This window comes from Oncorhynchus kisutch, unplaced genomic scaffold (assembly GCF_002021735.2).
Source record: "Oncorhynchus kisutch isolate 150728-3 unplaced genomic scaffold, Okis_V2 scaffold3465, whole genome shotgun sequence".
Lineage (NCBI taxonomy): Eukaryota > Metazoa > Chordata > Actinopteri > Salmoniformes > Salmonidae > Oncorhynchus > Oncorhynchus kisutch.
In genome coordinates this window covers 195,776-222,094 of record NW_022265410.1, presented here as the reverse complement: position 1 = coordinate 222,094, position 26,319 = coordinate 195,776, and the positions used below count along the sequence as shown (strand labels likewise).

The 26,319-nt window shown below is 42.6% G+C and overlaps 1 protein-coding gene across 1 annotated transcript in view; it reads right to left on the bottom strand.

Annotated features, from left to right (window-relative positions):
• Positions 1–9,303: 9,303 nt before the first annotated feature.
• The window catches only part of LOC109885024 (oxysterol-binding protein-related protein 3-like), a 130,139-nt gene continuing 113,123 nt past the window's right edge, over positions 9,304–26,319 (bottom strand). Inside the window, 3 exon segments of the mRNA XM_031820522.1 lie at positions 9,304–10,044; positions 18,205–18,327; positions 20,074–20,200. Of these exon segments, the coding sequence (XP_031676382.1) occupies positions 9,948–10,044; positions 18,205–18,327; positions 20,074–20,200 (347 nt within the window). The 3' untranslated portion in view covers positions 9,304–9,947.

The window sequence follows — 26,319 nt, the reverse complement described above, 5'->3', positions numbered from 1 at the left end:
CCTTAGTTCCAGTGAAGGGAAATCTTAACGCTACAGCATACAATGACATCCTAGACACTTCTGTGCTTCCAACTTTGTGGCAACAGTTTAGGGAAGGCACTTTCCTGTTCCAACAAATGATTTGTTGAGATCGGTGTGGAAGAACTCGACTGGCCTGCCCAGAGCCCTGACCTCAACTTCATCGGACACCTTTGGGATGAATTGGAACGCCGACTGCAAGCCAGGCCTACAGTAATTGCCCAACAATAGTGCCCGACCTCACTAATGCTCTTGTGGAATGAGATGTTCTACGAGCAGGTGTCCACATACTTTTGGCTATGTAGTGTATCTCATATTATTATATTATTGATTTTTTTAAACCTTTAAAAAATATATAACATTTGTACAGTTCTCTATTAAAAATGTAGTTATTTGTCACATTTGACTGTGTAAAACCTAGCAATACTTCTTATTTCTCTGAGACTGGGGTATATAGCGTTTTGCAACAAAACATGATTATTTGTTTCTCTCATTCTTCTTTGCAGATCCTCTCAAGCTCTGTCAGGTTGGATGGGGAGCATCGCTGCACAGCTATTTTCAGGTTTCTCCCAGAGATGTTTGATCGGGTTTAAGTCCGGGCTCTTGTCCCGAAGCCACACCTGCGTTGTCTTGGCTGTGTGCTTAGGGTCGTGGTCCTGTTGGAAGGTGAACCTTCTCCCCAGTCTGAGGTCCTGAGTGCTCTGGAGCAGGTTTTCATCAAGGATCTCTCTGTACTTTGCTCCGTTCATCTTTCCCTCGATCCTGACTAGTTTCCCAGTCCTTGTCGCTAAAAAACATCCCCACAGCATGATGCTGCCACACCATGCTTCACTGTAGGGATGGTGCCAGGTTTCCTCCAGATGTGACGCTTGGCATTCAGGCCAAAGAATTCAATCTTGGTTTCATCAGACCAGAGAATCTTGTTTCTCATGGTCAGAGTCCTTTAGGTGCGTTTTGGCCTACTCCAAGCGGGCTGTCATGTGCCTTTTACTAAGAGTGGTTTCCGTCTCGCCACTCTACAATAAAGGCCTGATTGGTGGAGTGCTGCAGAGATGGTTGTCCTTCTGGAAGGTTCTCCCATCTCCATATAGGAACTCTGGAGCTCTGTCAGAGTGACCATTGGGTTCTTGGTTACCTCCCTGACCAAGGCCCTTCTCCCCTGATTGCTTAGTTTGGCCGGGTGGCCAACTTTAGGAAGTCTTGGTGGTTCCCAAACTTCTGTCATTTAAGAATGATGAAGGTCACTGTGTTCTTGGTGACCTTCAATGCTGCAGAAATGGTTTGGTACCCTTCCCAGATCTGTGCCTCGACACAATCCTGACAATTCCTTCGACCTCAAGGATAGTTTTTTTTCTCTGACATGCACTGTCAACTGGTGGGACCCTATATAGACAGGCGTGTGCCTTTCCAAATCATGTCCAATCAATTGAATTTACCACAGGTGGACTCCAATCAAGTTGTAGAAAACATCTCAAGGATGATCAATGGAAACAGGATACAGGCTGCAACTGAGCTCAATTTTGTGAGTCTCATAGCCAAGGGTCTGAATACTCATGTAAATAAGGTATTTCTGTTTTATTAATTTGAAAAAATATCTAAATACCTTTTTCTGCATTGTCATTATGGGGTGTTGGGGTGTGGATAAATACACATTCATTTAATCCATTTTAGATAAGGCTGTAACATAACAACGTGTAAAAAGTCAAGGGGTCTGATACTGTATCTTTGCCATAGATGAATGTCAAGGGGTCTGAATACTGTATCTTTACCATAGATGAATGTCAAGGGGTCTGAATACTGTATCTTTGCCATAGATAAATGTCAAGGGTCTGAATACTGTATCTTTACCATAGATGAATGTCAAGGGGTCTGAATACTGTATCTTTACCATAGATGAATGTCAAGGGGTCTGAATACTGTATCTTTACCATAGATGAATGTCAAGGGGTCTGAATACTGTATCTTTGCCATAGATAAATGTCAAGGGGTCTGAATACTGTACTTTACCAAGATGAATGTCAAGGGGTCTGAATACTGTATCTTTGCCATAGATAAATGTCAAGGGGTCTGAATACTGTATCTTTACCATAGATGAATGTCAAGGGGTCTGAATACTGTATCTTTACCATAGATGAATGTCAAGGGGTCTGAATACTGTATCTTTACCAAGATGAATGTCAAGGGGGGTCTGAATACTGTATCTTTACCATAGATGAATGTCAAGGGATCTGAATACTGTATCTTACCATAGATGAATGTCAAGGGGTCTGAATACTGTATCTTTACCATAGATGAATGTCAAGGGGTCTGAATACTGTATCTTTACCATAGATGAATGTCAAGGGGTCTGAATACTGTATCTTTACCATAGATGAATGTCAAGGGGTCTGAATACTGTATCTTTGCCATAGATAATGTCAAGGGGTCTGAATACTGTATCTTTACCATAGATGAATGTCAAGGGGTCTGAATACTGTATCTTTGCCATAGATAAATGTCAAGGGGTCTGAATACTGTATCTTTACCATAGATGAATGTCAAGGGGTCTGAATACTGTATCTTTACCATAGATGAATGTCAAGGGGTCTGAATACTGTATCTTTACCATAGATGAATGTCAAGGGGTCTGAATACTGTATCTTTACCATAGATGAATGTCAAGGGATCTGAATACTGTATCTTTACCATAGATGAATGTCAAGGGGTCTGAATACTGTATCTTTACCATAGATGAATGTCAAGGGGTCTGAATACTGTATCTTTACCATAGATGAATGTCAAGGGGTCTGAATACTGTATCTTTACCATAGATGAATGTCAAGGGGTCTGAATACTGTATCTTTACCATAGATGAATGTCAAGGGGTCTGAATACTGTATCTTTACCATAGATGAATGTCAAGGGGTCTGAATACTGTATCTTTACCATAGATGAATGTCAAGGGGTCTGAATACTGTATCTTTACCATAGATTAATGTCAAGGGGTCTGAATACTGTATCTTTTACCATAGATTAATGTCAAGGGGTCTGAATACTGTATCTTTACCATAGATAATGTCAAGGGGTCTGAATACTGTATCTTTACCATAGATGAATGTCAAGGGGTCTGAATACTGTATCTTTACCATAGATGAATGTCAAGGGGTCTGAATACTGTATCTTTACCATAGATGAATGTCAAGGGGTCTGAATACTGTATCTTTACCATAGATGAATGTCAAGGGGTCTGAATACTGTATCTTTACCATAGATGAATGTCAAGGGGTCTGAATACTGTATCTTTACCATAGATTAATGTCAAGGGGTCTGAATACTGTATCTTTACCATAGATGAATGTCAAGGGGGTCTGAATACTGTATCTTTACCATAGATAAATGTCAAGGGGTCTGAATACTGTATCTTTACCATAGATGAATGTCAAGGGGTCTGAATACTGTATCTTTACCATAGATGAATGTCAAGGGGTCTGAATACTGTATCTTTACCATAGATGAATGTCAAGGGGGTCTGAATACTGTATCTTTACCATAGATGAATGTCAAGGGGTCTGAATACTGTATCTTTGCCATAGATGAATGTCAAGGGGTCTGAATACTGTATCTTTACCATAGATGAATGTCAAGGGGTCTGAATACTGTATCTTTACCATAGATGAATGTCAAGGGGTCTGAATACTGTATCTTTACCATAGATACATGTCAAGGGGTCTGAATACTGTATCTTTGCCATAGATGAATGTCAGGGGTCTGAATACTGTATCTTTACCATAGATGAATGTCAAGGGGTCTGAATACTGTATCTTACCATAGATGAATGTCAAGGGGTCTGAATACTGTATCTTTGCTATAGATGAATGTCAAGGGGTCTGATACGGTATCTTTGCTATAGATGAATGTCAAGGGATCTGAATACTGTATCTTTGCTATAGATTAATAGGGTAAACTTTTTTAAATATTTGCTGACCCCTACAGTAATCTATCTAGCCTAGCTATATAAACCACACCCCTCCGCAAACTCGCCTTCTCCAATGTTGGTTCCCCGGCGGTACTTATGTAAATTAGGTAAGAGAATGCAATGTAACCAGTGTTTGACATGGGAGGGGCCAGGAACTTTATGATCACACTTGATCAATAAACAAGCAACGGTCATTTTCATACTTTGGTCATCAATACTTTATTCTGGTTTCCTTCAAATATCATCCAATTTCATGAAAAACATGATTTTGACTGTTCATGACCTTTTAAAACTACAAAAGCTAATTCACCAACATTTCTGAAAATGGATATATAGCATTTTTAGAATGAAACTTCATATACATACTTCATTCTTTAAAGAATTCCTCCTCGCACGAAACACACGTGCCCTCCTGAAACATCTCAGTTTGTTTTTAAACAGAAATGAGAGTAAAACGTAATATAGTTCACCCAGTAAGGCATTAGACAGGTGCAGAATAAATATTGACACGTACACCTTCTCAACGGTGTTACAAGTCCCATGGAATCTCATCTCAGAGGTAGAAAACCGCGTGTATTAAGACAGTGTTGTACAGTCAAACAGCTGTGTTAATGTAGACTAGTAGCTAAGTTAGCGAGGCGCGGCAATACAAAAAGGGAAGGATTATTCTACAGTCTTTGCAGAACCCACAAGGCTAGTAATTCATTCTTTAGTACCTTGTTGAAGTATACAGGATTTCTTATGTGTTCTATTCTGCACGATGAGACACCACAGGTGGAAAACAGGACACCATTGTTGCATAATAGTCTCTGCATTCGAAGGGTATGCTCGCAAAGACGCTACATTAATACACTACTCGGATACATGTTGTCTATTAAGGCAATGAACTGGATAACTCTCAAATGAAAACAACAATGAATTATAAAGCAGCAACATGCGTGGGGGGGGGTGGATAGTAGATGGATAGTAGATGGACAATGTGCATGATGGATAGTAGATGGATAGTAGATGGACAGTAGATGGACAGTAGATGGATAGTAGATGGATAGTAGATGGACATGTGAATGGTGGATAGTAGATGGATAGTAGATGGACATGTGAATGATGGATAGTAGATGGATAGTAGATGGACATGTGAATGATGGATAGTAGATGGACATGTGAATGATGGATAGTAGATGGACAGTAGATGGACATGTGAATGATGGATAGTAGATGGATAGTAGATGGACATGTGAATGATGGATAGTAGATGGATAGTAGATGGACATGTGACTGATGGATAGTAGATGGATAGTAGATGGACATGTGAATGATGGATAGTAGATGGATAGTAGATGGACATGTGACTGATGGATAGTAGATGGATAGTAGATGGACATGTGAATGATGGATAGTAGATGGACATGTGAATGATGGATAGTAGATGGACAGTAGATGGACATGTGAATGATGGATAGTAGATGGACAGTAGATGGACAGTAGATGACATGTGAATGATGGATAGTAGATGGACATGTGAATGATGGATAGTAGATGGACATGTGAATGATGGACAGTAGATGGACATGTGAATGATGGATAGTAGATGGACATGTGAATGATGGATAGTAGATGGACAGTAGATGGACAGTAGATGGACATGTGAATGATGGATAGTAGATGGACATGTGAATGATGGATAGTAGATGGACATGTGAATGATGGACAGTAGATGGACATGTGAATGATGGATAGTAGATGGACATGTGAATGATGGATAGTAGATGGACAGTAGATGGACATGTGAATGATGGATAGTAGATGGATAGTAGATGGACATGTGAATGATGGATAGTAGATGGATAGTAGATGGACATGTGAATGATGGATAGTAGATGGATAGTAGATGGACATGTGAATGATGGACAGTAGATGGGATAGTAGATGGACATGTGAATGATGGATAGTAGATGGACATGTGAATGATGGACAGTAGATGGACATGTGAATGATGGATAGTAGATGGACATGTGAATGATGGACAGGAGATGGACATTGAATGATGGACAGTAGATGGACATGTGAATGATGGACAGTAGATGGACATGTGAATGATGGATAGGAGATGGACATGTGCATGATGGATAGTAGATGGACATGTGAATGATGGACAGTAGATGGATAGTATATGGACATGTGAATGATGGATAGTAGATGGACATGTGAATGATGGATAGTAGATGGACATGTGAATGATGGATAGTAGATGGACATGTGAATGATGGACAGTAATGGACATGTGAATGATGGATAGTAGATGGACATGTGAATGATGGACAGTAGATGGACATGTGAATGATGGACAGTAGATGGACATGTGAATGATGGACAGTAGATGGACATGTGAATGATGGACAGTAGATGGACATGTGAATGATGGATAGTAGATGGACATGTGAATGATGGACAGTAGATGGATAGTAGATGGACATGTGAATGATGGACAGTAGATGGACATGTGAATGGTGGATAGTAGATGGACATGTGAATGATGGACAGTAGATGGACATGTGAATGATGGATAGTAGATGGACATGTGAATGATGGATAGTAGATGGACATGTGAATGATGGATAGTAGATGGACATGTGAATGATGGACAGTAGATGGACATGTGAATGATGGATAGTAGATGGACATGTGAATGATGGACAGTAGATGGATAGTAGATGGACATGTGAATGATGGATAGTAGATGGACATGTGAATGATGGACATGTGAATGATGGATAGTAGATGGACAGTAGATGGACATGTGAATGATGGATAGTAGATGGACATGTGAATGATGGACATGTGAATGATGGATAGTAGATGGACATGTGAATGATGAATAGTAGATGGACATGTAAATGATGGATAGTAGATGGACATGTAAATGATGGATAGTAGATGGACATGTGAATGATGGATAGTAGATGGACATGTGAATGATGGATAGTAGATGGATAGTAGATGGACATGTGAATGATGGATAGTAGATGGACATGTGTATGATGGATAGTAGATGGACATGTGAATGATGGATAGTAGATGGACATGTGAATGATGGATAGTAGATGGACATGTGAATGATGGATAGTAGATGGACATGTGAATGATGGACAGTAGATGGACATGTGAATGATGGATAGTAGATGGACCTGTGAATGATGGACAGTAGATGGACATGTGAATGATGGATAGTAGATGGACATGTGAATGATGGACAGTAGATGGATAGTAGATGGACATGTGAATGATGGATAGTAGATGGACATGTGAATGATGGACATGTGAATGATGGATAGTAGATGGACAGTAGATGGACATGTGAATGATGGATAGTAGATGGACATGTGAATGATGGACATGTGAATGATGGATAGTAGATGGACATGTGAATGATGAATAGTAGATGGACATGTAAATGATGGATAGTAGATGGACATGTAAATGATGGATAGTAGATGGACATGTGAATGATGGATAGTAGATGGACATGTGAATGATGGATAGTAGATGGACATGTGAATGATGGATAGTAGATGGACATGTGTATGATGGATAGTAGATGGACATGTGAATGATGGATAGTAGATGGACATGTGAATGATGGATAGTAGATGGACATGTGAATGATGGATAGTAGATGGACATGTGAATGATGGACAGTAGATGGACATGTGAATGATGGATAGTAAATGGACCTGTGAATGATGGACAGTAGATGGACATGTGAATGATGGATAGTAGATGAACATGTGAATGATGGATAGTAGATGGACATGTGAATGATGGATAGTAGATGGACAGTAGATGGACATGTGAATGATGGATAGTAGATGGACATGTGAATGATGGACAGTAGATGGACATGTGAATGATGGATAGTAGATGAACATGTGAATGATGGATAGTAGATGGACATGTGAATGATGGATAGTAGATGGATAGTAGATGCACATGTGAATGATGGATAGTAGATGGACAGTAGATGGATAGTAGATGGACATGTGAATGATGGATAGTAGATGGATAGTAGATGGACATGTGAATGATGGATAGTAGATGGACATGTGAATGATGGACAGTAGATGGACATGTGAATGATGGACAGTAGATGGATAGTAGATGGACATGTGAATGATGGATAGTAGATGGACATGTGAATGATGGACAGTAGATGGACATGTGAATGATGGATAGTAGATGGATAGTAGATGGATAGTAGATGGACATGTGAATGATGGATAGTAGATGGACATGTGAATGATGGACAGTAGATGGACATGTGAATGATGGACAGTAGATGGATAGTAGATGGACATGTGATTGATGGATAGTAGATGGACATGTGAATGATGGACAGTAGATGGATAGTAGATGGACATGTGAATGATGGACAGTAGATGGATAGTAGATGGACATGTGAATGATGGATAGTAGATGGACATGTGAATGATGGATAGTAGATGGACATGTGAATGATGGATAGTAGATGGACATGTGAATGATGGATAGTAGATGGACATGTGAATGATGGACAGTAGATGGACATGTGAATGATGGACAGTAGATGGACATGTGAATGATGGATAGTAGATGGATAGTAGATGGACATGTGAATGATGGATAGTAGATGGACATGTGAATGATGGACAGTAGATGGACATGTGAATGATGGATAGTAGATGGACATGTGAATGATGGACAGTAGATGGACATGTGAATGATGGACATGTGAATGATGGATAGTAGATGGACATGTGAATGATGGATAGTAGATGGACATGTGAATGATGGATAGTAGATGGACATGTGAATGATGGATAGTAGATGGACATGTGAATGATGGACAGTAGATGGACATGTGAATTATGGATAGTAGATGGACATGTGAATGATGGACAGTAGATGGACATGTGAATGATGGACAGTAGATGGACATGTGAATTATGGATAGTAGATGGACATGTGAATGATGGACAGTAGATGGACATGTGAATGATGGATAGTAGATGGACATGTGAATGATGGACATGTGAATGATGGACAGTAGATGGATAGTAGATGGACATGTGAATGATGGATAGTAGATGGACATGTGAATGATGGATAGTAGATGGACATGTGAATGATGGACAGTAGATGGACATGTGAATGATGGACAGTAGATGGACATGTGAATGATGGACAGTAGATGGACATGTGAATGATGGATAGTAGATGGACATGTGAATGATGGACAGTAGATGGACATGTGAAAGATGGACAGTAGATGGACATGTGCAAGACCGTACGTCCCAAATGGCACCCTATTCCCTTTAGCGTATGATGCACTACTTGGGCCCACAGGGCTCTGGTCAAAAGCAGTACACTATGTAGGGAATAGGGTGCCATTTGAGGCGTAACCAATGAGACGGATAGAGCAGCAGGACTCCAGCCCCCAGAGCCAGCCTGGGTCACAGTACAGACAGGAAGTCCAAACAGGGTCGTGTTCATAAGTGCACACCGTAGCAAAACGTAAATAAAGTTTCTTATTGGACTGGAAGTTGCAGTCTGTTTTCTGCCTTTTGAACGCAGAAGTGTTTCTTCCTGGACACGTTCAGGTAGTTCCTCCCTGTTTCAGTCCTGGGCCTAATAAACATGACCCAGGTGTGTGACCAGTGGCCACACAAGTCACACTAAGGTCCCCACAACACAGGACAGTCCAGGTGGTGATAGCCTGGTTCCCTCCTCAGGGCACCACAACACAGGACAGTCCAGGAGGTGATAGCCTGGTTTCCTCCTCAGGTCACCACAACACAGGACAGTCCAGGAGGTGATAGCCTGGTTCCCTTCTCAGGTCACCACAACACAGGACAGTCCAGGTGGGAAAAGCCTGGATCCCTTCTCAGGTCACCACAACACAGGACAGTCCAGGTGGGAAAAGCCTGGATCCCTTCTCAGGTCACCACAACACAGGACAGTCCAGGTGGGAAAAGCCTGGATCCCTTCTCAGGTCCCAGTAAGTGTTGTTGCTAACCCAGGTGTCGTCCTTTGATTTCCTGTGGACAACAGAAAGACATATTCTTTACCTGAATTGAATAATGAAATACCTTCTAAAAAGAATCAACAACAAAAAGATCATGATGCAAAACACAGCTTCGTCATCATCATCAGCCTCGTCATCATCATCAGCCTCATCATCATCATCAGCCTCGTCATCATCAGCCTCGTCATCATCATCAGCCTCATCATCATCATCAGCCTCGTCATCATCATCAGCCTCATCATCATCATCAGCCTCGTCATCATCATCAGCCTCGTCATCATCATCAGCCTCGTCATCATCATCATCAGCCTCGTCATCATCATCAGCCTCGTCATCATCATCAGCCTCGTCATCATCATCACGTTTTGGCTTTTTATTATAAGTGCTCTTCCTTGAAACCTTGACTGTTGACATTTTTGTGTATTAACAGTGGACTGATGAACAAAATACAACAATGTGACTGTTTTCGACCTATTCCTTCAACACTCACCAGCCTGCCAACAGAACTGAATGGAAACTGAGAACCAGCTACTGAGAATGGAAAAACCTAATGTTCCCATGGACATGTTACATGACTGGTGTGTCTGTTGTGGTATTTGTACATCTATATAGGTACATCCATATTGTGTTATAAACTGGGTGGTTCGAGCCCTGAATGCTGATTGGCTGAAAGCCTTGGTCACAACTTGCAGGCTTGTTTTCGAGTTGCTGTGCGTTTTGTTGCCAACCTGTTTTGCTACCTGACAACTTTACGGTTTTCACTTTTTAATTACCGTTCATATATTTATTTATTTTTTCCTCAACTTTTTCACTCCGGACGCTTTATCTGGACACGATTCGTCAGGACCTCCAACAGCCGAAGCTAAGTAGTAACATTAACATGATGCCTTCTAATTGCAGCCGCTGTACTCGCCTTACGGCGAGGATAGCTGTGCTGCAAGCCCAGCTTCAGACGCAATCGTTAGGCAAGGGTAATTTCAGTGTAGGAAAGGATGAAACAGCGTCTGTGGCACCAGTAAGTACAGATAGTAGTGTAAATCCCCTGGCACAGTCCCCGCAGCCGGACAACTTTCTCACGGTTTCTGGAAGGAAATGCTGTAGGAATGCTCAACCGGTGTCGCTCATTCAGCCGACAGAAACTTTCAACCGGTTTTCCCCATTAAGCAGCGGGTCGGAGTCAGAGGCCGATTCTTCTCTGGTCTCTACTCCTCCCGTTACGGGGTCTGAGACGCCGAAGCTTCCCACCATTAGCTCTGACAAATTGAAAACTCTAGTCATTGGCGACTCCATTACCCGCAGTATTAGACTTAAAGCGAATCATCCAGCGATCATACACTGTTTACCCGGGGGCAGGGCTACCGACGTTAAGGCTAATCTGAAGATGGTGCTGGCTAAAGCTAAAACTGAAACGAAATTGTTATCCACGTCGGCACCAACGATGTTAGGATGAAACAGTCAGAAATCACCAAGCGCAACATAGCTTCTGCGTGCATATCAGCTAGAAAGATGTGTCGGCATCGAGTAATTGTCTCTGGCCCCCTCCCAGTTAGGGGGAGTGATGAGCTCTACAGCAGAGTCTCACAACTCAATCGCTGGTTGAAAACTGTTTTCTGCCCCTCCCAAAAGTTAGAATTTGTAGATAATTGGCCCTCTTTCTGGGACTCACCCACAAACAGGACCAAGCCTGACCTGCTGAGGAGTGACGGACTCCATCCTAGCTGGAGGGGTGCTCTCATCTTATCTACCAACATAGACAGGGCTCTAACTCCTCTAGCTCCACAATGAAATAGGGTGCAGGCCAGGCAGCAGGCTGTTAGCCAGCCTGCCAGCATAGTGGAGTCTGCCATTAGCACAGTCAGTGTAGTCAGCTCAGCTATCACCATTGAGACTGTGTCTGTGCCTCGACCTAAGTTGGGCAAAACTAAACATGGCGGTGTTCGCCTTAGCAATCTCAATTGGATAAAGACCACCTCCATTCCTGTCATTACTGAAAGAGATCATGATACCTCACATCTCAAAATAGGGCTACTTAATGTTAGATCCCTTACTTCAAAGGCAATTATAGTCAATGAACTAATCACTGATCATAATCTTGATGTGATTGGCCTGACTGAAACATGGCTTAAGCCTGATGAATTTACTGTTTTAAATGAGGCCTCACCTCCTGGCTACACTAGTGACCATATCCCCCGTGCATCCCGCAAAGGCGGAGGTGTTGCTAACATTTACGATAGCAAATTTCAATTTACAAAAAAAGAAATGACATTTTCGTCTTTTGAGCTTCTAGTCATGAAATCTATGCAGCCTACTCAATCACTTTTTATAGCTACTGTTTACAGGCCTCCTGGGCCATATACAGCGTTTCTCACTGAGTTCCCTGAATTCCTATCGGACCTTGTAGTCATAGCAGATAATATTCTAATCTTTGGTGACTTTAATATTCACATGGAAAAGTCCACAGACCCACTCCAAAAGGCTTTCGGAGCCATCATCGACTCAGTGGGTTTTGTCCAACATGTCTCTGGACCCACTCACTGTCACAGTCATACGCTGGACCTAGTTTTGTCCCATGGAATAAATGTAGTGGGATCTTAATGTTTTTCCTCATAATCCTGGACTATCGGACCACCATTTTATTACGTTTGCAATTGCAACAAATAATCTGCTTAGACCCCAACCAAGGAACATCAAAAGTCGTGCTATAAATTCACAGACAACACAAAGATTCCTTGATGCCCTTCCAGACTCCCTCTGCCTACCCAAGGACGCCAGAGGACAAAAATCAGTTAACCACCTAACTGAGGAACTCAATCTAACCTTGCGCAATACCCTAGTAGCAGTTGCACCCCTAAAAACTAAAAAAATGTCTCATAAGAAACTAGCTCCCTGGTACACAGAAAATACCCGAGCTCTGAAGCAAGCTTCCAGAAAATTGGAACGGAAATGGCGCCACACCAAACTGGAAGTCTTCCGACTAGCTTGGAAGGACGGTACCGTGCAGTATCGAAGAGCCCTTGCTGCTGCTCGATCATCCTATTTTTCCAACTTAATTGAGGAAAATAAGAACAATCCGAAATTCCTTTTTAATGTATGTCGCAAAGCTAACTAAAAAGCAGCATTCCCCAAGAGAGGATGACTTTCACTTTAGCAGTGATAAATTCATGAACTTCTTTGAGGAAAAGATTATGATTATTAGAAAGCAAATTACGGACTCCTCTTTAAACCTGCGTATTCCTCCAAACCTCAGTTGTCCTGAGTCTGCACAACTCTGCCAGGACCTAGGATCAAGAGAGACGCTCAAGTGTTTTAGTACTATATCTCTTGACACAATGATGAAAATAATCATGACCTCTAAACCTTCAAGCTGCATACTGGACCCTATTCCAACTAAACTACTGAAAGAGCTGCTTCCTGTGCTTGGCCCTCCTATGTTGAACATAATAAACGGCTCTCTATCCACTGGATGTGTACCAAACTCACTAAAAGTGGCAGTAATAAAGCCTCTCTTGAAAAAGCCAAACCTTGACCCAGAAAATATAAAAAACTATCGGCCTATATCGAATCTTCCATTCCTCTCAAAAATTTTAGAGAAGGCTGTTGCGCAGCAACTCACTGCCTTCCTGAAGACAAACAATGTATACGAAATGCTTCAGTCTGGTTTTAGACCCCATCATAGCACTGAGACGGCACTTGTGAAGGTGGTAAATGACATTTTAATGGCATCGGACCGAGGCTCTGCATCTGTCCTCGTGCTCCTAGACCTTAGTGCTGCTTTTGATACCATCGATCACCACATTCTTTTGGAGAGATTGGAAACCCAAATTGGTCTACACGGACATGTTCTGGCCTGGTTTAGATCTTATCTGTCGGAAAGATATCAGTTTGTCTCTGTGAATGGTTTGTCCTCTGACAAATCAACTGTACATTTCGGTGTTCCTCAAGGTTCCGTTTTAGGACCACTATTGTTTTCACTATATATTTTACCTCTTGGGGATGTTATTCGAAAACATAATGTAAACTTTCACTGCTATGCGGATGACACACAGCTGTACATTTCAATGAAACATGGTGAAGCCCCAAAATTGCCCTCGCTAGAAGCATGTGTTTCAGACATAAGGAAGTGGATGGCTGCAAACTTTCTACTATTAAACTCGGACAAAACAGAGATGCTTGTTCTAGGTCCCAAGAAACAAAGAGATCTTCTGTTGAATCTGACAATTAATCTTAATGGTTGTACAGTCGTCTCAAATAAAACTGTGAAGGACCTCGGCGTTACTCTGGACCCTGATCTCTCTTTTGAAGAACATATCAAGACCATTTCGAGGACAGCTTTTTTCCATCTACGTAACATTGCAAAAATCTGAAACTTTCTGTCCAAAAATGATGCAGAAAAATTAATCCATGCTTTTGTCACTTCTAGGTTAGACTACTGCAATGCTCTATTTTCCGGCTACCCGGATAAAGCACTAAATAAACTTCAGTTAGTGCTAAATACGGCTGCTGGAATCCTGACTAGAACCAAAAAATTTGATCATATTACTCCAGTGCTAGCCTCTCTACACTGGCTTCCTGTCAAAGCAAGGGCTGATTTCAAGGTTTTACTGCTAACCTACAAAGCATTACATGGGCTTGCTCCTACCTATCTCTCTGATTTGGTCCTGCCGTACATACCTACACGTACGCTACGGTCACAAGACGCAGGCCTCCTAATTGTCCCTAGAATTTCTAAGCAAACAGCTGGAGGCAGGGCGTTCTCCTATAGAGCTCCATTTTTGTGGAACGGTCTGCCTACCCATGTCAGAGACGCAAACTCGGTCTCAACCTTTAAGTCTTTACTGAAGACTCATCTCTTCAGTGGGTCATATGATTGAGTGTAGTCTGGCCCAGGGGTGGGAAGGTGAACGGAAAGGCTCTGGAGCAACGAACCGCCCTTGCTGTCTCTGCCTGGCCGGTTCCCCTCTTTCCACTGGGATTCTCTGCCTCTAACCCTATTACAGGGGCTGAGTCACTGGCTTGCTGGGGCTCTCTCATGCCGTCCCTGGAGGGGGTGCGTCACCTGAGTGGGTTGATTCACTGTTGTGGTCATCCTGTCTGGGTTGGCGCCCCCCCCCCCTTGGGTTGTGCTGTGGCGGAGATCTTTGTGGGCTATACTCAGCCTTGTCTCAGGATGGTAAGTTGGTGGTTGAAGATATCCCTCTAGTGGTGTGGGGGCTGTGCTTTGGCAAAGTGGGTGGGGTTATATCCTTCCTGTTTGGCCCTGTCCGGGGGTGTCCTCGGATGGGGCCACAGTGTCTCCTGACCCCTCCTGTCTCAGCCTCCAGTATTTATGCTGCAGTAGTTTATGTGTCGGGGGGCTGGGGTCAGTTTGTTATATCTGGAGTACTTCTCCTGTCCTATTCGGTGTCCTGTGTGAATCTAAGTGTGCGTTCTCTAATTCTCTCCTTCTCTCTTTCTTTCTCTCTCTCGGAGGACCTGAGCCCTAGGACCATGCCCCAGGACTACCTGACATGATGACTCCTTGCTGTCCCCAGTCCACCTGGCCATGCTGCTGTTCCAGTTTCGACTGACCTGAGCCCTAGGACCATGCCCCAGGACTACCTGACATGATGACTCCTTGCTGTCCCCAGTCCACCTGGCCATGCTGCTGCTCCAGTTTCAACTTCCACCTGAATGTGCTGCTGCTCCAGTTTCAACTGTTCTGCCTTATTATTATTCGACCATGCTGGTCATTTATGAACATTTGAACATCTTGGCCATGTTCTGTTATAATCTCCACCCGGCACAGCCAGAAGAGGACTGGCCACCCCACATAGCCTGGTTCCTCTCTAGGTTTCTTCCTAGGTATTGGCCTTTCTAGGGAGTTTTTCCTAGCCACCGTGCTTCTACACCTGCATTGCTTGCTGTTTGGGGTTTTAGGCTGGGTTTCTGTACAGCACTTTGAGATATCAGCTGATGTACGAAGGGCTATATAAATACATTTGATTTGATTTGATGAGACCGTATATTTTTATATATATTTTTTAAATATATTTTTTTAACCTTTATTTAACTAGGCAAGTCAGTTAAGAACAAATTCTTATTTTCAATGACGGCCTAGGAACAGTGGGTTAACTGCCTGTTCAAGGGCAGAATATCACGGGTATGACAAAAAATGATTTTCGATGCTCTAATTACGTTGGTAACCAGTTTATAATAGCAATAAGGCACCTCAGGGGGTTTGTGGTATATGGCCAATATACCACAGCTAAGGGCTGTATCCAGGCACGTTGCGTCATGCATAAGAACAGCCCATAGCCGTGGTATATGGCCAATATACCACAGCTAAGGGCTGTATCCAGGCACGTTGCGTCATGCATAAGAACAGCCCATAGCCGTGGTATATGGCCAATATACCACAGCTAAGGGCTGTATCCAGGCACGTTGCGTCATGCATAAGAACAGCCCATAGCCGTGGTATATGGCCAATATACCACAGCTAAGGGCTGTATCCAGGCACGTTGCGTCATGCATAAGAACAGGCCATAGCCGTGGTATATGGCCAATATACCACAGCTAAGGGCTGTATCCAGGCACGTTGCGTCATGCATAAGAACAGCCCATAGCCGTGGTATATGGCCAATATACCACAGCTAAGGGCTGTATCCAGGCACGTTGCGTCATGCATAAGAACAGCCCATAGCCGTGGTATATGGCCAATATACCACAGCTAAGGGCTGTATCCAGGCACGTTGCGTCATGCATAAGAACAGCCCATAGCCGTGGTATATTGGCCATATACCACACCTCCTCCTGCCTTATTGCTTTAATAAACCCAGTGGGAATAAATGCAGGTGGAGTTTAGCTGTGGAGATGTATTAGAACAGGGTCCCTTTATAAGAAAAATGAAGTCTAGACCCAATGTTATTCTGCTACCAAAGACGTTTGGTTATTATCCTTTATATGAACCCTCAATATAATTGTACGTAATTCTCTTTTACAGAAAGGGCCCGATTCCGACCTGAGTTCAGCGCGAGTAAATGGAACGTAATTATCTGAACTTGAACTGAAGCATGAGAATAGCGTGATGTTCGTTTTGGGTGGACATTGAATACATGAAGGTGTGGCAGAGGTGTGTCTGCAGATATGGAGGATTCTGACCACTTTTATGCGCTAGGAAACTATGAATAAGGTCTAGCAAACCTACCGATTCCAAGTGGAAAAAGCATCAGATTACTTTTGTTTTCCAATCAAAAAAGAACCATTCTCCATGCACTGTAATTTACAACTTGATCAGAGCTATTGATTAGAGCTAGGTAAACGAGTACTTGATCAGAGCTATTGATTAGAGCTAGGTAAACGAGTACTTGATAAGAGCTGTTGATTAGAGCTAGGTAAATGAGTACTTGATCAGAGCTATTGATTAGAGCTAGGTAAACGAGTACTTGATCAGAGCTATTGATTAGAGCTAGGTAAATGAGTACTTGATCAGAGCTATTGATTAGTGCTATGTAAACGAGTACTTGATAAGAGCTGTTGATTAGAGCTAGGTAAACGAGTAATCAGTTTGGATGAGGGGATTGTAAATATAAATGACTTTTAGATCTATTTGACATTATAATCACTGGAGACGAATGTGAAACCAGTCATATGGCAGCAAACTGAACCATTTCAACATATCAACTTTCTCACAGAAAACTCCACGAGAAAATGTGTTGGCCAGCAAACGGGATTACATTTATTCAGCGCGCGCAAAAGCCGATTACGCACCTTCGTAAGGCAATACCAAGTACTGAGAAGTGCATAGGAAATGTGTGCGTAAGAAACGTGTCATTTCCCATGTCGGAATCGGGCCCAAAGTGTATAGATCAATTGATAGCAACCGAATCGCACATTGTATCAGATGACTTCCCAAACAAAGATCATGTGCATCAGTGTCTTCCTCTGGGAGTCTACCACTTGTTTCTAGCATCGCAGAGTTATGTGTCATTATAGATCGGTTTATACAATTGCTCATTTGTAAAAAATAAATACTGCATATACTGTATAGTAAAAAAAAATATATCCCTCAAATCAAGGAATGTCCCACGACCCCTAGGTTGGGAACCCCTGTACTAGAGTGCTCATATCCTGTCTGTCAAATGGCCACGTCCGTGACAGTTTAGGCATCGCCCTGTATCCAGCTGTAGGAGTTCACCTGAAGAATGTGGGTTGATGTGTCATGGTGTTTTCCTCCAGGACTCTGCGTCTGTCTCTCTGCTGCTGTTCTATCTTCTGCTTCTGTTCCTCTGCTGCCTCTACGTTGCCCTCCTCTAGCAGCCTGGTACACACACACACACACACACACCACACACACACACCACACACACACCACACACACACACCACACACACACCACACACACACCACACTCACACACACCACACACACACACACACACACACACACACACACACACACACACACACACACACACCACACACACACCACACACCACACACACACACCACACACCACACACACCACACACACCACACACACACACACACACACACCACACACACACACACACACCACACACACACACACACACACACACACACACCACACACACACCACACCACACACACACACACACACACCACACACACACACACACCACACACACACACACACACACACATACACACATACACACATACACACACACACACACACACACACACACACACACAGAGGGACATTTGGATTCATTTGTATAAACAATAAAGCAACCCCAACTGTGTATGGTGTAATAATGGTCATTTGATGAGGTGATACATCACTGTGTATGGTGTAATAATGATCACTGTAATATGAAACTGTATTGCCAAATGCAAATTTCTACATTGTTACACCATGCTGGTCCCTACACCATGCTGGTCCCTACACCATGCTGGTCCCTACACCATGCTGGTCCCTACACCATGCTGGTCTCTACACCATGCTGGTCCCTACACCATGCTGGTCCCTACACCATGCTGGTCCCTACACCATGCTGGTCTCTACACCATGCTGGTCTCTACACCATGCTGGTCCCTACACCATGCTGGTCCCTACACCATGCTGGTCTCTACACCATGCTGGTCCCTACACCATGCTGGTCCCTACGCCATGCTGGTCTCTACACCATGCTGGTCCCTACACCATGCTGGTCCCTACACCATGCTGGTCCCTACACTGTGCTGGTCCCTACACCATGCTGGTCCCTACACCATGCTGGTCCCTACACCATGCTGGTCCCTACACCATGCTGGTCCCTACACCATGCTGGTCTCTACACCATGCTGGTCCCTACACCATGCTGGTCCCTACGCCATGCTGGTCTCTACACCATGCTGGTCCCTACACCATGCTGGTCCCTACACCATGCTGGTCCCTACACTGTGCTGGTCCCTACACCATGCTGGTCCCTACACCATGCTGGTCCCTACACCATGCTGGTCCCTACACCATGCTGGTCCCTACGCCATGCTGGTCCCTACACCATGCTGGTCTCTACACAGTGCTGGTCCCTATGCCATGCTGGTCACTACGCTATGCTGGTCCCTACGCCATGCTGGTCTCTACACCATGCTGGTCCCTACACCATGCTGGTCCCTACACCATGCTGGTCCCTACACTGTGCTGGTCCCTACACCATGCTGGTCCCTACACCATGCTGGTCCCTACACCATGCTGGTCCCTACACCATGCTGGTCCCTACGCCATGCTGGTCCCTACACCATGCTGGTCTCTACACAGTGCTGGTCCCTATGCCATGCTGGTCACTACGCTATGCTGGTCCCTACGCCATGCTGGCCCCTACACCATGCTCGCCCCTACACCATGCTGGTCTCTACACCATGCTCGCCCCTACACCATGCTCCCCTACACCATGCTCGCCCCTACACTATGCTGGCCCCTACACCATGCTCGCCCCTACACTATGCTGGCCCCTACACCATGCTGGCCCCTAAATCCTGCTGGTCCCTACACCATGCTAAGACAACGGTGTGTTACTGTACAGTAGCACTCTGTCTCTCACCTCTGGTCGAGCCGTAGCCGGGTGTCTGTGGGAGGCAGCAGCAGTTTCAGTGAAGGGTCCAGCTCATTGAGCTCCATAGCAAACTTAGTGAAGCCGTAGTACTGCTCGTGGTCAGCCGGCATGGCATCTGAGAACACACACACACAGACACACACACCAGAGACACTCTTTTACATCCCAGGGAGATGATTCTATAAACTACAGGGTAAGGAATGCCTTTTATGCAATAAGGAACAGTGGTGTAAAGTACTGAAGTAAAAATACTTTCAAATTAAGTCGTTTTTTGGTGTATCTGTACTATTGATATTTTTGACAACTTTTAGTTTTACTTCACTACATTCCTAACGATAATAATGTACTTTTTACTCCATACATTTTCCATGACACCCGCAAGTAGTCGTTACATTTTGAATGATTAGTAGCACAGAAAATGGTCCAATTCTCACACTTATCAAAAGAACATCCCTGGTCTGATCTGGAGGACTAAACAGAGAACATCCCTGGTCATCCCTACTGCCTCTGATCTGGGGGACTCACTAAACAGAGAACATCCCTGGTCATCCCTACTGCCTCTGATCTGGGGGACTCACTAAACAGAGAACATCCCTGGTCATCCCTACTGCCTCTGATCTGGGGGACTCACTAAACAGAGAACATCCCTGGTCATCCCTACTGCCTCTGATCTGGGGGACTCACTAAACAGAGAACATCCCTGGTCATCCCTACTGCCTCTGATCTGGAGGACTCACTAAACAGAGAACATCCCTGGTCATCCCTACTGCCTCTGATCTGGGGGACTCACTAAACAGAGAACATCCCTGGTCATCCCTACTGCCTCTGATCTGGGGGACTCACTAAACAGAGAACATCCCTGGTCATCCCTACTGCCTCTGATCTGGAGGACTAAACAGAGAACATCCCTGGTCATCCCTACTGCCTCTGATCTGGAGGACTAAACAGAGAACATCCCTGGTCATCCCTACTGCCTCTGATCTGGAGGACTCACTAAACAGAGAACATTCCTGGTCATCCCTACTGCCTCTGATCTGGAGGACTCACTAAACAGAGAACATCCCTGGTCATCCCTACTGCCTCTGATCTGGAGGACTCACTAAACAGAGAACATCCCTGGTCATCCCTACTGCCTCTGATCTGGTGGACTCACTAAACAGAGAACATCCCTGGTCATCCCTACTGCCTCTGATCTGGGGGACTCACTAAACAGAGAACATCCCTGGTCATCTCTACTGCCTCTGATCTGGGGGACTCACTAAACAGAGAACATCCCTGGTCATCCCTACTGCCTCTGATCTGGAGGACTCACTAAACAGAGAACATCCCTGGTCATCCCTACTGCCTCTGATCTGGAGGACTCACTAAACAGAGAACATCCCTGGTCATCCCTACTGCCTCTGATCTGGCGGACTCACTAAACAGAGAACATCCCTGGTCATCCCTACTGCCTCTGATCTGGAGGACTCACTAAACAGAGAACATCCCTGGTCATCCCTACTGCCTCTGATCTGGGGGACTCACTAAACAGAGAACATCCCTGGTCATCCCTACTGCCTCTGATCTGGGGGACTCACTAAACAGAGAACATCCCTGGTCATCCCTACTGCCTCTGATCTGGGGGACTCACTAAACAGAGAACATCCCTGGTCATCCCTACTGCCTCTGATCTGGGGGACAAACATGCTTTGTTTTCAGATGATGTCTGAGTGTTGGAGTGTGCCCCTGGCTATCCGCAAAGAAAAAAACAAGAATATTGTGCCCTCTGGTTTGCTTTATACTTTTTTTTATTTATACTTTTACTTTTGATATTTAATTATAATTAGAACCAAATACTTCTAGACTTTTACTGGGTGATTTTCACTTTTACTTTTGACTTTTATTACAGTATCTTTACCTTTATGAGAATTTAGTACTTTTTCATGAGTAAAGATGTACAGGGCTACTTACAGTATATTAATATTGTTTAGCTCTAAGATATTTACTGGTATAAATAAAGATATAGAGATACATTTCAAAAGAAACTATATGGACAAGAAAAGTAATTATGTAAATGTGATATTTCAGTTTAAAAAAATTGTACAAAAAATCAATAAAATGTTTTTGCTTTGTCATTATGGTGTATTATGTGTAGATTAATGAGGGGAAAAACTATTTTATTAGTTTTAGATTAAGGCTGTAATGTAACAAAATGTGGAAAAGACAAAGGGGTCTGCACTGTATCTACTAGTAGAAATGAAGATAGACAAAGGGGTCTGCACTCTATCTACTAGTAGAAATCAAGATATAGACACAAGGGGTCTGAACTGTATCTACTAGTAGAAATCAAGATATAGACACAAGGGGTCTGAACTGTATCTACTAGTAGAAATCAAGATATAGACACAAGGGGTCTGAACTGTATCTACTAGTAGAAATCAAGATATAGACACAAGGGGTCTGAACTGTATCTACTAGTAGAAATCAAGATATAGACACAAGGGGTCTGAACTGTATCTACTAGTAGAAATCAAGATATAGACACAAGGGGTCTGAACTGTATCTACTAGTAGAAATGAAGATAGACACAAGGGGTCTGAACTGTATCTACTAGTAGAAATGAAGATAGACACAAGGGGTCTGAACTGTATCTACTAGTAGAAATCAAGATATAGACACAAGGGGTCTGAACTGTATCTACTAGTAGAAATCAAGATATAGACACAAGGGGTCTGAACTGTATCTACTAGTAGAAATCAAGATATAGACACAAGGGGTCTGCACTGTATCTACTAGTAGAAATGAAGATAGACACAAGGGATCTGAACTGTATCTACTAGTAGAAATCAAGATATAGACACAAGGGGTCTGCACTGTATCTACTAGTAGAAATGAAGATAGACACAAGGGGTCTGAACTGTATCTACTAGTAGAAATGAAGATAGACACAAGGGGTCTGAACTGTATCTACTAGTAGAAATCAAGATATAGACACAAGGGGTCTGAACTGTATCTACTAGTAGAAATCAAGATATAGACACAAGGGGTCTGAACTGTATCTACTAGTAGAAATCAAGATATAGACACAAGGGGTCTGCACTGTATCTACTAGTAGAAATGAAGATAGACACAAGGGATCTGAACTGTATCTACTAGTAGAAATCAAGATATAGACACAAGGGGTCTGCACTGTATCTACTAGTAGAAATGAAGATAGACACAAGGGGTCTGAACTGTATCTACTAGTAGAAATGAAGATAGACACAAGGGGTCTGAACTGTATCTACTAGTAGAAATCAAGATATAGACACAAGGGGTCTGAACTGTATCTACTAGTAGAAATCAAGATATAGACACAAGGGGTCTGAACTGTATCTACTAGTAGAAATCAAGATATAGACACAAGGGGTCTGCACTGTATCTACTAGTAGAAATGAAGATAGACACAAGGGATCTGAACTGTATCTACTAGTAGAAATCAAGATATAGACACAAGGGGTCTGCACTGTATCTACTAGTAGAAATGAAGATAGACACAAGGGGTCTGAACTGTATCTACTAGTAGAAATGAAGATAGACACAAGGGGTCTGAACTGTATCTACTAGTAGAAATCAAGATATAGACACAAGGGGTCTGAACTGTATCTACTAGTAGAAATCAAGATATAGACACAAGGGGTCTGAACTGTATCTACTAGTAGAAATCAAGATATAGACACAAGGGGTCTGCACTGTATCTACTAGTAGAAATGAAGATAGACACAAGGGATCTGAACTGTATCTACTAGTAGAAATCAAGATATAGACACAAGGGGTCTGCACTGTATCTACTAGTAGAAATGAAGATAGACACAAGGGGTCTGAACTGTATCTACTAGTAGAAATGAAGATAGACACAAGGGGTCTGAACTGTATCTACTAGTAGAAATCAAGATATAGACACAAGGGGTCTGAACTGTATCTACTAGTAGAAATCAAGATATAGACACAAGGGGTCTGAACTGTATCTACTAGTAGAAATCAAGATATAGACACAAGGGGTCTGCACTGTATCTACTAGTAGAAATGAAGATAGACACAAGGGATCTGAACTGTATCTACTAGTAGAAATCAAGATATAGACACAAGGGGTCTGCACTGTATCTACTAGTAGAAATGAAGATAGACACAAGGGGTCTGAACTGTATCTACTAGTAGAAATGAAGATAGACACAAGGGGTCTGAACTGTATCTACTAGTAGAAATGAAGATAGACACAAGGGGTCTGAACTGTATCTACTAGTAGAAATCAAGATATAGACACAAGGGGTCTGAACTGTATCTACTAGTAGAAATCAAGATATAGACACAAGGGGTCTGAACTGTATCTACTAGTAGAAATCAAGATATAGACACAAGGGGTCTGCACTGTATCTACTAGTAGAAATGAAGATAGACACAAGGGATCTGAACTGTATCTACTAGTAGAAATCAAGATATAGACACAAGGGGTCTGCACTGTATCTACTAGTAGAAATGAAGATAGACACAAGGGGTCTGAACTGTATCTACTAGTAGAAATGAAGATAGACACAAGGGGTCTGAACTGTATCTACTAGTAGAAATCAAGATATAGACACAAGGGGTCTGAACTGTATCTACTAGTAGAAATCAAGATATAGACACAAGGGGTCTGAACTGTATCTACTAGTAGAAATCAAGATATAGACACAAGGGGTCTGAACTGTATCTACTAGTAGAAATCAAGATATAGACACAAGGGGTCTGAACTGTATCTACTAGTAGAAATCAAGATAAAGACACAAGGGGTCTGAACTGTATCTACTAGTAGAAATCAAGATATAGACACAAGAGGACTGAACTGTATCTACTAGTAGAAATCAAGATATAGACACAAGGGGTCTGCACTGTATCTACTAGTAGAAATGAAGATATAGACACAAGGGGTCTGCACTGTATCTACTAGTAGAAATGAAGATATAGACACAAGAGGTCTGAACTGTATCTACTAGTAGAAATGAAGATATAGACACAAGGGGTCTGCACTGTATCTACTAGTAGAAATGAAGATATAGACACAAGAGGTCTGAACTGTATCTACTAGTAGAAATGAAGATATAGACACAAGGGGTCTGAACTGTATCTACTAGTAGAAATCAAGATATAGACACAAGGGGTCTGAACTGTATCTACTAGTAGAAATCAAGATATAGACACAAGGGGTCTGAACTGTATCTACTAGTAGAAATGAAGATATAGACACAAGGGGTCTGCACTGTATCTACTAGTAGAAATGAAGATATAGACACAAGGGGTCTGAACTGTATCTACTAGTAGAAATCAAGATATAGACACAAGGGGTCTGAACTGTATCTACTAGTAGAAATCAAGATATAGACACAAGAGGTCTGAACTGTATCTACTAGTAGAAATCAAGATATAGACACAAGGGGTCTGAACTATATCTACTAGTAGAAATCAAGATAAAGACACAAGGGGTCTGAACTGTATCTACTAGTAGAAATCAAGATATAGACACAAGAGGTCTGAACTGTATCTACTAGTAGAAATCAAGATATAGACACAAGGGGTCTGCACTGTATCTACTAGTAGAAATCAAGATATAGACACAAGGGGTCTGAACTGTATCTACTAGTAGAAATGAAGATATAGACACAAGAGGTCTGAACTGTATCTACTAGTAGAAATGAAGATATAGACACAAGGGGTCTGCACTGTATCTACTAGTAGAAATGAAGATATAGACACAAGAGGTCTGAACTGTATCTACTGGTATAAATCAAGATATAGACACAAGGGGTCTGAACTGTATCTACTAGTAGAAATCAAGATATAGACACAAGGGGTCTGAACTGTATCTACTAGTAGAAATCAAGATATAGACACAAGGGGTCTGAACTGTATCTACTAGTAGAAATCAAGATATAGACACAAGGGGTCTGAACTGTATCTACTAGTAGAAATCAAGATATAGACACAAGGGGTCTGAACTGTATCTACTAGTAGAAATCAAGATATAGACACAAGAGGTCTGAACTGTATCTACTAGTAGAAATCAAAATATAGACACAAGGGGTCTGAACTATATCTACTAGTAGAAATCAAGATAAAGACACAAGGGGTCTGAACTGTATCTACTAGTAGAAATCAAGATATAGACACAAGAGGTCTGAACTGTATCTACTAGTAGAAATCAAGATATAGACACAAGGGGTCTGCACTGTATCTACTAGT